At 43.8% G+C, this 16,255-nt stretch overlaps 1 protein-coding gene across 10 annotated transcripts in view; it reads right to left on the reverse strand.

Annotated features, from left to right (window-relative positions):
• Positions 1–16,255, reverse strand: part of BPIFC (BPI fold containing family C) — a 60,850-nt gene that overhangs the window by 22,352 nt on the left and 22,243 nt on the right. For all 10 annotated transcript variants that reach the window (XM_055105958.2, XM_055105960.2, XM_055105962.2 and 7 more), the window contains 5 exons: positions 11,092–11,220; positions 9,718–9,873; positions 9,521–9,584; positions 6,554–6,614; positions 1,465–1,556 (listed from right to left, as the gene is read on the reverse strand). In XM_055105958.2, coding sequence (XP_054961933.1) covers positions 1,465–1,556; positions 6,554–6,614; positions 9,521–9,584; positions 9,718–9,873; positions 11,092–11,220 — 502 coding nt within the window. The remainder of the gene's footprint in view (positions 1–1,464; positions 1,557–6,553; positions 6,615–9,520; positions 9,585–9,717; positions 9,874–11,091; positions 11,221–16,255) is intronic.

The raw sequence follows: 16,255 nt of genomic DNA on the forward strand, positions 1-16,255 counted from the left end.
AGGAAGAGGAAGAGGAAGAAGAAGAAGAAGAAAGAAGAGGAAGAGGAGGAGGAGGAGGAAGAGGAGGAGGAGGAGGAGGGAAAAGAAGGAGAAGGAGAAGGAGAAGGAGGAGGAGGAGAAGAAGAAGAAGAAGAAGAAGAAGAAGCAGAAGAAGAAGAAGAAGAAGAAGAAGAAGAAGAAGAAGAAGAAGAAGAAGAAGAAGAAGAATCCTAGAAACTCAGTAATGATGAAAAACTGTTAAGGCTTTCTGACTCCTTGACCAGTGACTATTTTTCAAAGCTCTTAGGATTCTTGAGCATATTTAGGTGTGTCTGTTTCACCCCAGGGTGTAACCCAATGAGAACCCTTGTTTGAACTTTTCTAAGACAAAGAAGGAGGTGTATTTAGCTGGAAGGACAACTCTGAGTAAAAGCACTTCCTGAGGTGCCATGTAGTGGTGTCAAACACTTGACCTTCAAAATCTGTGTCTGCTGAGTACCTGGGGAATCATAGAAAGAAGACCCAAGACTCCAAATGGTTTAAGGCATTTTTGTAGCATTTCTAGCACTGCTCTCATTAGCTATAGGGCGTTATTACAAAATATTGTCTTGTCCAACATTGAACTGAGTTGAAAGACTCTGGTGAGTGAAATATGAGCCTATACGCATTTTAAAAGACAATGATATTAGCTTTGGGGCAAAATGAAACATAAGCACAATGACTGTTTTTCCATGATCAGTGAACACTAATGCCACGTGCTTATGGCCCTGACAGAGGTCAGCAGCCCTCAGTTAAATCCACTAACCTGAACACTTAGGAATGGAAGTGCCAACGTGTACCAGCTACTGATGTGTTTAGTTCCAATAAATGCAGACTGCTCTACTTGCTGCCTGCTAGCCTCAAACCTACTCCTAGAGGCAAAGACATATGATCCTTCTCCTGAAGAGGGCAGACATATGTTGTACAATACAATCATTTGCTTATCAATAAAACGTTCAAGAGTCTTTTGAAAAGGTGTAAACATGAGGCAGTTGCTTGAAAGAAAATTAAATTATTCCAAGAGCATGTATATAGATTTCCTTCTGTACAGAATCATTGTTTTTTGTTTTTGTTTTCGTTTTGTTTTGTTTTTTTGAGACAGAGTCTTGCTCTGTCGCCCAGGCTGGAATGCAGTGGTACGATCTCGGCTCACTGCAACCTCTGCCTTCCAGGTTCAAGCAATTCTCCAGCCTCAGCTTCCCAAACAGCTGGGAATGCAGCCGTGTGCCACCACACTGGCTAATTTTTTGTGTTTTTAGTAGAGACGGGGTTTCACCATGTTGGCCAGCCTGGTCTCAAACTCCTGGCCTCAAGCGATCCACCTGCCTGGGCCTCCCAAAGTGCTGGGATTACAGGTGTGAGGCACCGTGCCCAGTCCATAATCATTGTTTTCTAAATATTGGCTGTTGACAGCCAGGCTGAGGATTCTGATGATGATAAAGTTACCTTCAAGTTCAGGTCAAGGTAGTTCTCAGTAATTTCTGGAGAACTGATTAGGGAGTAATCCAGCAGAGTGTAGTTGTCAATCTTGGTTAAAACTAAATAACCAACAAAGAAAAAAGAAAATCCATATTCATTAAAGGCATAGTATAATATATGAATGATGTCTATCTAGAACAATATAATTTTAAATTCTCTGTTTAAAAGATCAACCTTCCTGCTTTTCAGAAGTAATACATGTTATCTTTTGAAAACCCAGGAAAAGTAGATAAATCAAAAGAAGAAAGTGAACATTTTTTCCAAGCGTATTACTCTGAGAGAAGCATCACTAAAATTTTGGTGTGCAGTGGTCCCCCTTATCTGCAGGGCATATGTTCCAAGACCCCAGTGGATGCCTGAAAGTGTGGACAGTACCAACCTCTACATACACTGTAATAAAAGGAATGTGAATGTGAATGTGAATGTGGTCTCTCTCTCTCTCTCTCTCAAATTCACATTGAGATATTAAATATTTTTAAACCACGGTTGACCACGGATAACTGAAACTGCAGAAGGCAAAACTGCAGATAAGGGAGGACTACTGTATATCTTTTTAGGTATACACACATACAAACACACAAAATGCATGTATAGTTTTTTTTTGTTTTTTGTTTTTTTTGAGACAAAGTCTCACTCTATCACCCTGGCTGGAGTGCAGTGGTGCAATCTCGGCTCACTGCAACCTCTGCCTCCTGGGTTCAAGCAATTTTCATGCCTCAGCCTTCCTAGTAGCTGAGATTACAGGCATCCACCACCACACATGGCTAATTTTTGTATTTTCAGTAGAGACAGGGTTTCACCATGTTGGCCAGGCTGGCTTCGAACTCCTGACCTCAAGTGATCCACCCACCTTGGCCTCCCAAAGTACGGGGATTACAGGCGTGAGCCACCACACCCAGCCCTATATAGTTATTTTTTAAAAAGGAAATTAGTACAAACACAAAACTCATATCAATATTTAGAGATATGTATTGGGTTGGTATAATGAAAGACTCTTCAGTTTGATGTTATAAATTGCAGTTAGAACTTTTTTTTTTTTACAAGGAGTATGCTTTACTGTTGTCATTAGAAATATTTTTAGAAACAGATTGTGTGAGAGAAAATAAAGTCCACTAAATTGGAGAGGCCAAGGAGATTCTTAGGCACAGTGCTGCTAATCCAAATAATTTTATGTATTATCATTTTCAGAATAAAGCAGAAGTCAAGGGGACCAGGGTGCAGTGGTGGGTGAAGTTCCAGAAAGCACAGATTGGGCTGGGTGTGGTGGCTCACGCCTGTAATCCCAGCACTTTGGGAGGCCGAGGCGGGCGGATCACGAGGTCAGGAGATCGAGACCATCCTGGCTAACACGGTGAAACCCCGTCTCTACTAAAAATACAAAAAAATTAGCCGGGCGTGGTAGCGGGCGCCTGTAGTCCCAGCTACTCGGGAGGCTGAGGCAGGAGAATGGCGTGAACCCGGGAGGCGGAGCTTGCAGTGAGCCGAGATCGCGCCACTGCACTCCAGCCTGGGCGACAGAGCGAGACTCCGTCTCAAAAAAAAAAAAAAAAAAAAAATACAAAATTAGCAAGGTGTGGTGGCACGCGCCTGTAATCCCAGCTACTTGGGAGGCTGAGGCAGGAGAATCTCTTGAACCCAGGAGGCGCAGGTTGCGGTGAGCCAAGATTGTGCCATTGCACTCCAGCCTGGGCAACAAGAATGAAACTCCGTCTAAAAAAAAATAAATAAATGAAAGCATAGATTTTAGTCTCTGAAGCTAGTTGTATGTGCAGTGACTCAGGGCTCAGGTTTCCCACTCGGCTTTGGAGAGCTGCTTTCCTGACCACCATTATGTGTTCTACAATATGAAGACCTACTCCCTGTTCTAGAGAAAGTTACCTGAGCATCATGTCTTCTCTCTTCTTGCATGTCATAGATGGAGATGAAAAGCAAGAAGAGATGAAGTATCTTGCTAAGATAAAGGAATAATATTATCCTAAGCCACCATAGTTTTTATTTTTTATTTTTCACTTTTTTTTTGAGACAGAGTCTTGCTCTGTCACCCAGGCTGGAGTGCAGTGGCACAGTCTCGGCTCATTGCAACCTCTGTCTCTCGGGTTCAAGTGATTCTCCTGACTCAGCCACCCAAGTAGCTGGGATTACAGGCCTGCACCACCACCTCTGGCTAATTTTTGTATTTTTAGTAGAGACAGCGTTTCACCCTGTTGGCCAGGCTGGTCTTGAACTCCTGACCTCAAGCGAGTTGCTCGCCTCAGCTTCCCAAAGTGCTGGGATTACAGGTGTGGGCCACTGTGCCTGGCCATTGCCACAATTTTTAAAATACTTTCAAGTTGTTACTCTGAGGGACAGCAATCATTTCACAGATGTGGTGAGTGAGGCTCAGAGGTAAAGGAACTTGCTCAAGGAAAGCTAGAACATGGTGATCCTTGGCTACTTCTTTCCTCACTACATCTTGTTTTCCTTCCCTACATCTCCAATCCATTCATTTTCTTTCATCCATCTGTATCCATTTATCAGTCTAATATATATATTTTTTGAGACAAGATCTCACTTTGTCACCTAGACTGGATCTTGGCTCACTGCATGATCTTGGCTCACTGCAGCCTCAACCTCCTGGGCTCAAGTAATCCTCCTACCTCAGCCTCCCCGTAGCTGGGACTACAGGCGCACGCCACCATGCCTGGCTAATTAAAAAAAAATTTTTTTTTATATAGAAACAAGGTCTCACTATGTTGCCTAGGCAGGTCTTGAACTCCTGACCTCAAGCAATCCTCCCACCTTGGCCTCCCAAAGTGCTAGGATTACAGGAGTGAGCCACTGCGCCTGATATTTCTTAATCTAATGGGCTAGGTGCTGCGCCTGATGCTGGGGGCGCAGCAGTGAGTCAAAGTTCCTGCACCCAAGGAACTCATAGTCTTGGGGAGTAGACAGATATATCAATAGGAAATTATAATACAACACAGCAAAGGCTGATCTAAACTGAGCTCCTGATGATCCTGCTACAAACTTGTTCTTAGGTTCTTTCCCATCTCAATAAATGCTAAATCCCTTCTTCCAATTTTCCAATTGCTTAGGGTTTTACCCACCAAAGTCACCCTTCACTCTTCTCCTGACCTACATTTGATCTGTTGCACAAAAACCACTGTCTTGACCTTCAAGGTACATCCAGAATCCCAACATGCCTTACCATCTTCATCACCCCACCCTAGGCCAGCCACCATCGTTACTTGTATGGGTCACTGCACTCATCTCTTAAGTAGTCTCTTTGCTTTTGCCCTTGACCCCCCTCCTTCCTCTCTATTTTTTTTAGCACAGAAGCCAGACCGATCTCCTTAAACTGTAAGTTAGGTCATGCCGGCCTTACTCTTCAAAGGCATCCCATCTTAGATTAAGAGGTGGACTTTGCAGTCCCTACACATCCCTGAAGATCAAACCATCCCCTCTTCCCCATCTCTAGCCTCATTGCCTGCTCTCCCCCAACCGCCTGCTTCTAGTGTGTCCTTCTCACAGCCTCCCCAGCACACTTGAGATATTCAGCCTCAGGGTTTTTGTGCCTGCAGTTTCCTCGATCTGGAATCTTCATCTAGATTGAGCAGCAGCTCACTTTCTACTCCCTTTGGGTTTTTCTAGTAATACCACCTGCTCAGTGGTGGCTTTCCTGGTCACTATCTAGAATGGAAATTCCTCTCCACCTCCTCCACTGCTTTATTTTTCTTCTTACCACTTATCACTGCCATAACTTAGATTTTACTTGTTTATCTTGCTTGCTGTCTGTCTCCTCCCACTAGTCCCATGACGGCAGGTATGTCTGTTGCCTGGGAATACTGCTGCATCCCCAGCACCAAGAACAGTGCTCAGTCTATTTTAGGTGCTCAGCGCGCCATTGGTGAATGAATGGATGGAGTGCAAAGTGAGAGAGAGATGTCCAAAGTGTCATGTGAGCACAGAGGAGGCATAACTTTATGGAGTGGGGGCTGTCAGGTAAGGTTTCCTGGAAAAGGCTATGTCTGAGCTGGGTCTTAAATATAAAGAGGAGGGAACACAACATATAAAGAGAGGTAGAGAATGGAAAGGATTAAATCCTCCAGGGTTTAGCACAGTGCTGGCTAAACTCTGCAGGTTTAGAAATGGGCGCTCAATATGTATCTGTTAAAGCAGCGGTCCTCAACCTTTTTAGCACCAGGGACCAGTTTAATGGAAGATGATTTTTCTATGGCCTGGGGTTGGGGGGGATGGTTTCGGGATGAAACTGTTTCACCTCAGATCATCAGGCATTAGATTCCCATAAGGCACATGCAACCTAGATCCCTCGCATGCACGGTTCACAATAGGGTTCGCACTCCTATGAGAATCTAATGCTGCCACTGATCTGACAGGAGGCAGAGCTCAGGCAGTAATGCTCAGTCGCCTGCCCACTGTTCACCTCCTGCTGTGCAGTCCAGTTTCTAACCGGTCTGTGGCCCAGGGATTGGGGACTCCTGTGTTAAAGGAATGAAAGGATGGAGGAGAGAGGAAGCTCTTCCAGGCAGAGAAAACAGCAAAAGCAAAGGCAAGGGGTGAGGAGGGCAGTGGAAACAGTTTGATTGCTGGGGCAGAGAAAGGTAAAGAGAAAGATGAAGCAGAGAGAGGTAAGTAGGAGATGGGGTGTGGTGAGTCTTGTAGTCCATGCTAAGGTGCGAGGACTTGATGCTCAGGGCAGCCACTGCAGGCTGAGAACCCCAGAATAACCTGGTCAAGATCAGTGTTAATCCCTCTGAAGAGAAGGGATGTAATGCCACTGCTTGGGTTCGTGCTCGTGAGGGTTTAGTTCCTGAACCTACATCTCATCCCCCTGGAGCCACCCCTCTTGCGGCAGTGAAGTTAGTTATTAGCCAAAGAGTACATATACCCTACGCACAAGGCACATCCTCCCAAGCACCTTCCCGGGGCTCTAATTTGCAGAATATGAAGCAGGATGGATAGCTCAAGCTATACCGCTTTGAAAAGCAAACCCAGGCAGTAGCAGCTTTTGAAGGTAGGAAGACAACCATCTGGAAAAGACAGTTCTAAGACTCACCCTCCAGTGTGCTGAGGTTGGCATTTAGCGCTTTGACTTCACTTGCAATAATGGGACAGAGCTGGCCACAAAGGAATAAAAAGAAAAAAGCAAGTTACCATGTTGTACTGGAAAGCCTTATTGATGGGCCTAGACCCTGCAAACAAAGGCCTTCTGGTTAGCAGTCATTATCCCTTTGGTCATCGAGACATTCTCTTAAATTTGTTGATGTCTATGGGCCTCGCTTTACGTAGATACGGGTGGTATGTCACTGAATGCCAGCTGAACTTTGTAGCAACTAGCACTACATCCAATCAGCCCTGTAAAGAGTGAGTGAGCCCTTGTCGTTTCTTTCTGTGACATGATAGGGCATGCATCCCAGTCCATGCTGTTATACCCGAGGAACCTGCTGCTGGAGCTGCTGTATCTTTCCTGACTGCTGGGGGTGCCGCCAGCTTGCCATCTCCTCTAGGAGCGGTTGCATGCCCTACCTGGAATGGTTAGAGCTGGAGCTTTTTTTTTTTTTTTTTTTTTTTGAGACGAAGTCTCGCTCTGTCACCCAGGCTGGAGTGCAGTGGCGCGATCTCGGCTCACTGCAAGCTCCGCCTCCCTGGTTCATGCCATTCTCCTGCCTCAGCCTCCTGCGTAGCTGGGACTACAGGCGCTCGCCACTATGCCCAGCTAATTTTTTGTATTTTTAGTAGAGACGGGGTTTCATCGTGTTAGCCAGGATGGTCTCGATCTCCTGACCTCGTGATTCACCCGCCTCGGCCTCCCAAAGTGCTGGGATTACAGGCATGAGCCACCACGCCCAGCCCCAGAGCTAGAGCTTTTACTTTCCCCCGGGCTAGTTGGAGAGCACATTATATCAGAGATCTACTTAGAGATCTATTTTGTTGCTACCTTTTTGGAATTTGAAAATTAGTCTTGAGTCACATTAATATTTTTAGGAAGGGGCAGAGGTATCAGCATTGATGTGCCTCTTGTGTGCTCATTGATGTGCTTGGCATAGTGGTTACAGCACAGGCTTGGCTGCCTGGGGCCGAGGGTTGAATCCCTTGGCAAGTTACTTGTATTCTTTGATCTCAGTTTCCACATCTGCAACATTTGCATGGGGATGATAATTGTATCCACCTCATCACATTGTGAGTAGAAATGGAAGTAATCCATGTAAACTTGCCCAGCTTATAGTAAGCATTGAGTAAGTGTTAGCCGTTGTTAGTTTAACTCCATTTCACCTTCACTACAGCCTTGAGAGGGAGGCATGACGGTCCCCTAATTACAGATGGGAAAACCAAAGCTTAGAGAGGTTAAGTGAGTTGCCAGGTGTTGCATAGCCGGGATTTGAACTCAGTTTACACAGCTAGATAGCTGTGGTCTCAGCATTCTTTTCTATCTTCCAGTGGCACAGAGAGAATCACAGAAACATCTATTATCTTTAAGCCATAAATCAATTTCAGGCAAACTTAATTATTGGCTTCTGTGACATAACTCATTCTTCACTGGCCTCCTGTCAGAGGCAAAAGGACCGTGCCTCGTTTCAAACAGGGGAATGATCAAGTTTGGGGTCCTTGAGGATGACAGTGCACTTTGCCAGGGACTCTAATATGCACACTCATTGGCACTCAGCATCTGTCAGGTAAGGATGGAGAAGGACTATAAGGCTTCTGAGTCCTGGACAGCTGCGCCACCTCCTGGGATGAGGGGCTTGATGCTTCTGAGTGTTGATTTCCTTACGACTTTCATTAAGCACCTATAATGTCTGTCAAGCACCGAGCTGAGCACTAGAGAGATGGACGTGACCAGACCCTGTCTTTGTCCCTTCTTTTCCAGAAGAGTCTTCCTTCTTTTCTATTCCTCCTCATCCCTGTCCTTATCTCCCCCAAAATACAGGTAAACGGTTCAGGGAAGGTGTGGTCATTATTGGAAAGAGAGTGCATAGACAATTCCATCTTTCCCTTCTTCAGACACTGACTTCTGAGACTGGAAGCCTTATAGCTTTGGAAAGGATCTTAATATATTCTATTTTCTTAACTTATTCCTATTATATGTCCTGGAAATGCCTCTTCTTATCCTTCATTCCTTACATATACAAATCCTACCTATATGTTAAGATCCAGTTCAAGTTCTGCATCCTGTAAAAATTCTCTCCCAGGACACTTCCAGGCCCTATTTCTTCAAAATTTTCCATTTCTCTGAACCTCTCCTGTTCAATCTAATGATCGTGTAACTGTATACTAAATTCAAGTACTCAGTTAGTTATTGTTTCACAAGCCCGAGTTTGAGCTTTTGAATACACAAGTGTATCCCTCTGTCCTATTCCCAACAGATCCTAGTCCATGGCAGCTGAGCATGCAATAGGTACATAATAAGTAAATTCTTGTTGGTTGTTTGCCCACCCTATGGTAAGAAATTTGAGAGATGTGCTGTTGCTTTCTTTATCTCTGCATCCCAAGCACCTACCACAATATTTGGCACATAGTAGGGATTTGAGAAACTGTTATTAAGTTGCAAAGGATATTTAATGTGTGTGAAAGTGCCTTGGATAGTGCCTAGCACACAGTAGATGCTCAATAAAGGTTTCTTGATTAAGAATTAATTAAAGGATTGGCCAGGTGCGGTGGCTCATGCCTGTAATCCCAACACTTTGGGAGGCCAAGGTGCGCGGATCACGAGTTCAGGAGATCAAGACCATCCTGGCCAACACAGTGAAACCCCGTCTCTACTAAAAATACAAAAAATTAGCCGGGCATGGTGGCGGCCACCTGTAGTCCCAGCTACTTGGGAGGCTGAGGCAGGAGAATCCCTTGAACCCAGGAGGCAGAGCTTGCAGTGAGCGGAGATCATGCCACTGCACTCCAGCCTGGGCGACAGAGCGAGACTCTGTCTCAAAAAAACAAACAAACAAACAAAAAAGAATTAATTAAAGGATGATAGAACTTCTACTAATGGCATTTTACTGTGGTTGCCTAACCTCTAAAGACTCACCATTTCATTTAAGTTCTTTAAAATGGGTTTCTCCATGGGCTCAGCAAAGGAGTTATACAGAACACTGAGGAAAAAAATGAAAAAAAAAAAAAGAGGTTACTCAGAGACCATAATCAGCCATTTGTAAACCTTCCCTAGGCGATGCCTGAGTATCCAGCCCCTAACTAGCCACTGCCCAACCCAGGGCTCTCACTCACCTGAGTTCTCCGGAAAATGAGACGTGGGCATGGCTCAGTTGGGCGTAGCAATCTTGGAGCTTCAGGGTAGGATGACCAAAGTCATTTCGGGTTAGGATAATGATACCGGTAAAGTAGACTCCGGAGAGAAACAGATCAGCCCCTCCTGTGTCTTGGCTGTTTAGAGAAGAAGTGCAAGGTTATCCAAGCCTGAGTCAGGCACAGAGATGGATCTTGTTTCTCTGATTACCCAGAGACTCTAAGCTCCTGGACTGCAGTGACTTTGTCATGTTCACCTCTGACTTCCTTGCACCTACAACAGGTAGGAGCAGAGTGGGTGCTGATTGAATATTCCCAGAACAGACGAAGTACTGAATATGTGAAAGCTAACAGCTATTGGGATATTCTAATTATTTCACCCTGAGTGCTCTGGCCCTGGCAGTGAGTGAGCTTGTATTGAGCACCCTTCATATACAATGTTTGTTTGGGGAGAGAAAAGAAAGGGTAAGATTGGCAACACTTTATTCAGGAAGGGCATAGATGAGAAAGTGATGCTTAGATGTAGTCTGTGAACTCCTTGAGGGAGTGGATTGTGTGTTACTCATTTCCATGTCCCCAAGACTTAGCATGTGGCCTGACACAGAGTAAGTACTCAGCATATGGTTGATGAGTCATTGAATAAATGAATGAATACATGAATCTATGTTGCTGTGGGGAACGTGTCATTTCTCTACAATCTACAAGACTGGAGTTCTTTAGATGGGGATAAATGTTACACAGCAGGCACTCAATAAATGGTTGTTGACTGACTTAGTGGAAGAATGAATGTGTTATCCTGTGGCACCAACCAAGGCAGACCTAAACATTACACCCAGAACAGTGGTTTACACATTGCAACTGGCCTGTAAAAGTACCTTGAATCTGATTTCTTCCTTCTACACGAGGGTGCAAAGGCCTTCCAGTTGGGCTCGGGCTTAAGCTGACTACCATTCTTCAACCTCTGTGTGAGGGAGAAAGACTCCATTTCCCATCACTTACTCCTGCAGATGGGGAAGTGTGTTGAATGGCTGGCTCAAGATCATGCAGTGATTTGTGGGTGATCGAAAATGTTGAGCATGCATCTGTTTCTCTGATAGTCAGGGACTTCTAGTTCTTAAGAGAATCTTAAATGACATTTGATCATATGCTCTGCCTTTAAGAGAAGAATGTTTTTCATCAAAACCCCCCAGTAGGATTTCCTAATTTAAGCCTCACCTGGAAAAAAATGCTTTTGAGAAAGATTGTTAATAATGAGGGAAAGAAGCCTACTGCCAAAAACATTGGTGAATTTCTACATTTTCCGTTTTTGCTCACATTCTCCCAGAACAGCTGCAGACATTTCAGTGGAATACTCACAAAAGTGGAGACTCGAACCCCCAGTCTGTGCTGATGTTGGCAGTGCCATGGTTGGTTAGCGCTTTGATTCCCACTCCAGGCACAAAAGCCAATGAGGTATTTGGAAATGAAAAGGCACTGATTTTTATACTGTAAAACCAGAAACAAGAAGTTAGGGCAACTCTTCCAGCACATCTCTTCAGTCAAGCAAACTTGGAAACACAGTTGCAGAGCTCTTACCATTGAGGCCATTGTGAATTCCTACAGAGAAAAGAACCTCCTGTCTGCAGGGCTGTCTCTGGGGAACTGCCTCCTAATTCTCCTCAAACTCTTACCAGGAAGTCCCTTGAATCCAGTTGATGAGGGAAATGAGCAAGTTTAGAAATATATATGTAATTTTTCTTCTCTCTCGCTCTTTTTTTTTTTTTTTTTTTTTTTTTTGAGACAGGGTCTCATTTGTCTCCCAGGTTGGAGTGCAGTGGTGTGATCATAGCTCACTGCAGCTTCAAACTCCTGGGCTCAGGTAATCCTCCTGCCTCAGCCTTCCAAACAGCTGGGTCTACAGGCATGTGCCATCACACTTGGCTAATATATTTTATTTTTTTTTTGTAGAGGCAGGATCTCACTGTGTTGCCCACACTGGTCTTGAACTCCTGGCCTCTAGCAAGCCTCCTGTCTCAGCCTCCCAAAGTGTTGGGATTACAGGCATGAGACACCTCGCCTGGCCTAGAAATATATTTGTAAATAATCAAACAATCTACTTGTTTAGTTTATTTAAAGACAAAAAAAAGGCACAACATTGCCATCATTATTTTTCCTTCAGCAGTTCCAGTGTTTCACGAAAGGGGTGATATTTGTATTTTGCATGGCCCAGCTATTTTTTTTCTTTTTTCTTTTTTCTTTTTTTGAGACAAAGTCTCGCTCTGTCACCCAGGCTGGAGTGCAGTGGCACGATCTCAGCTCACTGCAATCTCCGCCTCCTGGGTTCAAGGGATTCTCCTGCCTCAGCCTACCAAGTAGCTGGGACTACAGGCGCATGCCACCACACCTGGCTAATTTTTTGTATTTTTAGTAGAGACGGGCTTTCACCATGTTAGCCAGGATGGTCTTGATCTCCTGACCTGACCTCGTGATCTGCCCGCCTCGGCCTCCCAAAGTGCTGGGATTATAGGCGTGAGCCACTGTGTCCAGCCCTTGGCACAGCTATTTTTGTAGAGGACTATCATACACATAACAGGACATTTGGTGCATATGCCGGTAGTGTCCCTCCCCACCTGTCATTGGGACAATCAGAAACGTGCCTTCCTCCTATTTCCAAATGTCCTCTATGTGGACAGTATCTTTGCTAGTGGAGAAACTTAGAGAGTTGACTTCCCCTAGGATTCTCTGGGCTGTCAAAAGGGTAACTAGGAGGCAGTGAGTTGCATGTAATCTGTAAAGGTAGATGGCCACATGCATTATAAGAAATTATTATGAACAGCTGGGCGCGGTGGCTCACGCCTGTAATCCCAGCACTTTGGGAGGCCGAGGCAGGCAGATCACAAGGTCAGGAGTTCGAGACCAGCCTGGCCAACATAGTGAAACCCCGTGTCTACTAAAAATATAAAAATTAACCGGGTGTGGTGGCATGTGCCTGTAGTCCCAGCTACTTGGTAGGCTGAGGCAGGAGAATCCCTTGAACCCAGGCGGCGGAGGCTGCAGTGAGCCGAGATCACCCCACTGCACACCAGCCCGGGTGACAGTGTGAGACTTCGTCTCAAAAAAAAAAAAGAAATTATTATGAATATCTATTGAGTGGTTGCTACCTGCCAGGCATTGTGGTAAGTGCATTACACGCATTAGCTCATTTTAACTCTCACAGTAATCCTATGAGGTGGTTGCTGTTTTTGCAATCCCCATTTCAAAGATAAGAAGATAAAAAAGGTGGCTGAAGTCATATATAAGTGGCAGAACCAGACCTGGAACCCTCCTCAGTCTGACTTCAGACTGTACTCTTCACCACGAGGCTATGCCACTTCACATATTGTGCAAAGAGTGCTTGACTTGGAGCCAAGTTTAGTACCAGCTGTAAAAACTTGGGCAAGGCGCTTAACCAGATTCAATCACTCAAAAGAAGTGCTACTCACAGGTAGGGGCGGGGAGACAAAATGACTTCATTTGTGTATAATTACTGCACCCAAGAAAGGGATTGTTGTGAATGAAGATGAAGAAAAATTTAAAACATAAATGTGATAGCTGATAAGAAACAATTATTTGCTAATAATATTTCCTCTTCTATGCATCCTTTCCTACCTAGTCTCTGCCACACATCCTGAGTCCCACTGTGGGAAGAGGATGGCAGAGATTCATTTACTATATCTTGGAAATATTTTCATTTTGATACATGCAGGTCTAACCAATTCTTTATAACTGCTGCAGAGTATTTCAAACTGTGGATGGATGTACCATTTCAAAAAAATCATTCCTATGTTGGTGGACATCTAGGTTCTTTCTAGCACTTCTGTATTATATACAATGTCACAGTGAACATCCTCATACATACTGCTTGTGTACATGTACTTCTCTTTTTTTTTTTTTTTTTTTTGAGATGGAGTTTCACTCTGTCGCCCGGGCTGGAGTGCAGTGGCATGATCTCGGCTCACTACAAGCTCCGCCTCCCGGGTTCACGCCATTCTCTTGCCTCAGCCTCTGGAGTAGCTGGGACTACAGGCGCCCACCACCATGCCTGGCTAATTTTTTGTACTTTTAGTAGAGATGGGGTTTCACCGTGTTAGCCAGGATGGTCTCGATCTCCTGACCTTGTGATCCACCCACCTTGGCCTCCCAAAGTGCTGGGATTACAAGCGTGAGCCATCACGGCCGGCCGTGTACATGTACTTCTCTAAGGAGGATGCTGAGCAGTGGATTGTTGGGTCAAAGAGCATACACACACACACACACACACACACACATATATATACACATATATATAAGATTATATACTGTATTTTTACTGTCCCTTTTCTATGACTAGATATGCTTAGATACAAAAGTACTTACCATTGTATTACAATTGCTTACAGTATTCAGTGCAGTCTCATGTTTTACAGGTTTGTAGCCTAGGAGCAACAGGCTATGTCATATAGCCTAGGTATGTAGTTAGCTATACCACCTAGGTTCGTGTAAATACACCCTATAATGTTTGCACAATAATGAAATCACTTAATAAGGCATTTCTCAGAACATATTCCTGTTGTTAAGCAATGCATGACAGTAATTTAAAATCTTGTAGTAATCACATTTTAAAAAGGGAAAAGAGAGGTGAAATTAATTTTCTTAATATATTTACTTAAGCAATATATGTAAAACATTGTCATATGAATATGTAACCAATATAAAAATTACTAATGAGATATTTTCTTTTTTTAAAAAAATAAGTTTTCAAAATCTCGTATGTATCTTATACTCATGATACATGTCAATTCAAACATTGGATTTTATGAGAGATACTGACCTATATATGTTTAGCATCCCAAATCCAAAATTTTTAAGTGCTGACATGATGCTCAAAGGAAATGCCCCTTGGAGCATTTTGGATTTTTGGATTAGGGATGATAAGTAAGTATAAAGCAAGTATTCCAAAATTCAAAACAATTAAAAATCTGAAATACGTCTTGTTCCAAGCATTTTGGATAAGGGATACTCAACCTGTATTTAGATTTGATAAGATTTTCAGTTGAAAAAGTAAACTTACAAAATTGTTCCAAACATACTTAAAAGCTTTTCAGTAGTCAAACTGAGCATCAGTTTTTATAATTAAAATTAATGAAAATCAAATAAATAAAAATGCATTTCCTCAGTTGTACTAGCTGCATTTAGTGTTTAATAGCCACCTGTGGCTAGTGGCTACTGTTTAGACAGCACAGGCCTAAAACGATTGTATTGGTTTATCCACCCTGTCTAGCAATGCATGAAAATACCTGTTTCCAGCTTCATCCACGTCCCTACAAAGGACATGAACTCATCATTTTTTATGGCTGCATAGTATTCCATGGTGTATATGTGCCACGTTTTCTTAATCCAGTCTATCATAGTTGGACATTTGGGCTGGTTCCAAGTCTTTGCTATTGTGAGTAGTGCCACGATAAACATATGTGTGCATGTGTCTTTACAGCAATATGATTTATACTCCTTTGGGTATATACCCAGTAATGGGATGGCTGGGTCAAATGGTATTTCTAGTTCTAGATCCCTGGCAAGGACAAAAAACCAAACACCACATGTTCTCACTCATAGGTGGGAATTGAACATTGAGAACACTTGGACACAGGAAGGGGAATATCACACACCGGGGCCTGTTGTGGGGCAGGTTGGGGTAGGGTGGAGGGATAGCATTAGGAAATATACCTAATGTAAACGACGAGTTAATGGGTGCAGCACACCAACATGGCACATGTATACATATGTAACAAACCTGCACGTCGTGCACATGTACCCTAGAACTTAAAGTATAATAAATATATATATAAATAAATTTAAAAAAAAAGAAAATACCTGTTTCTCCTCATCTCCACCTACACATGATATTGTACAATTCTTCCTGTACTTTCTGCTGTGGCATTATTACTGTAATTAAATAATTAGTTTTGTAAATATATATTTAATGTCCATCTCTCCCACTGGACTTTAAGGGCAGGTATGTTGTTCACTATAATATCCCCTATTGCTTTCTCTTTTTTTGAGACAGGGTCTCACTTTGTCCAGGCTGGAGTGCAGTGGCACAATCATGGATCACTGCAACCTTGACCTCCAGGGCTCCAGTGATCCTCCCACCTCAGCCTCCCATGTCACTGGGACTACAGGTGTGCGCCATCATGCCCAGCTAATTTTTTGTATTTTTGGTAGAGATGGGTTTTCGTCATGTTGCCCAGGCTGGTCTCAAACTCCTGAGCTCAAGTGATCCTCCCACCTCGGCCTCCCAAAGGGTTGGGATTACACGTGTGAGCCACTGAGCGCAGCCTAATATCCCCTGTTCCTAGGACAAGGCTTGATATGTAGCAGGTGCTCAATAAATACTTGTTGAATGGCTAACTTTATACAGATCAGAGCATTAGCCAGAAACTTTCCCTAAGTCACCATCTCTCTTCCTCCTTGTCAAAACGTCTTGGTTTTGGGTTGGGCGTGGTGGCTCACGCCTGTAATCCCA

Source organism: Pan paniscus, chromosome 23 (genome assembly GCF_029289425.2).
Source record: "Pan paniscus chromosome 23, NHGRI_mPanPan1-v2.0_pri, whole genome shotgun sequence".
NCBI lineage: Eukaryota > Metazoa > Chordata > Mammalia > Primates > Hominidae > Pan > Pan paniscus.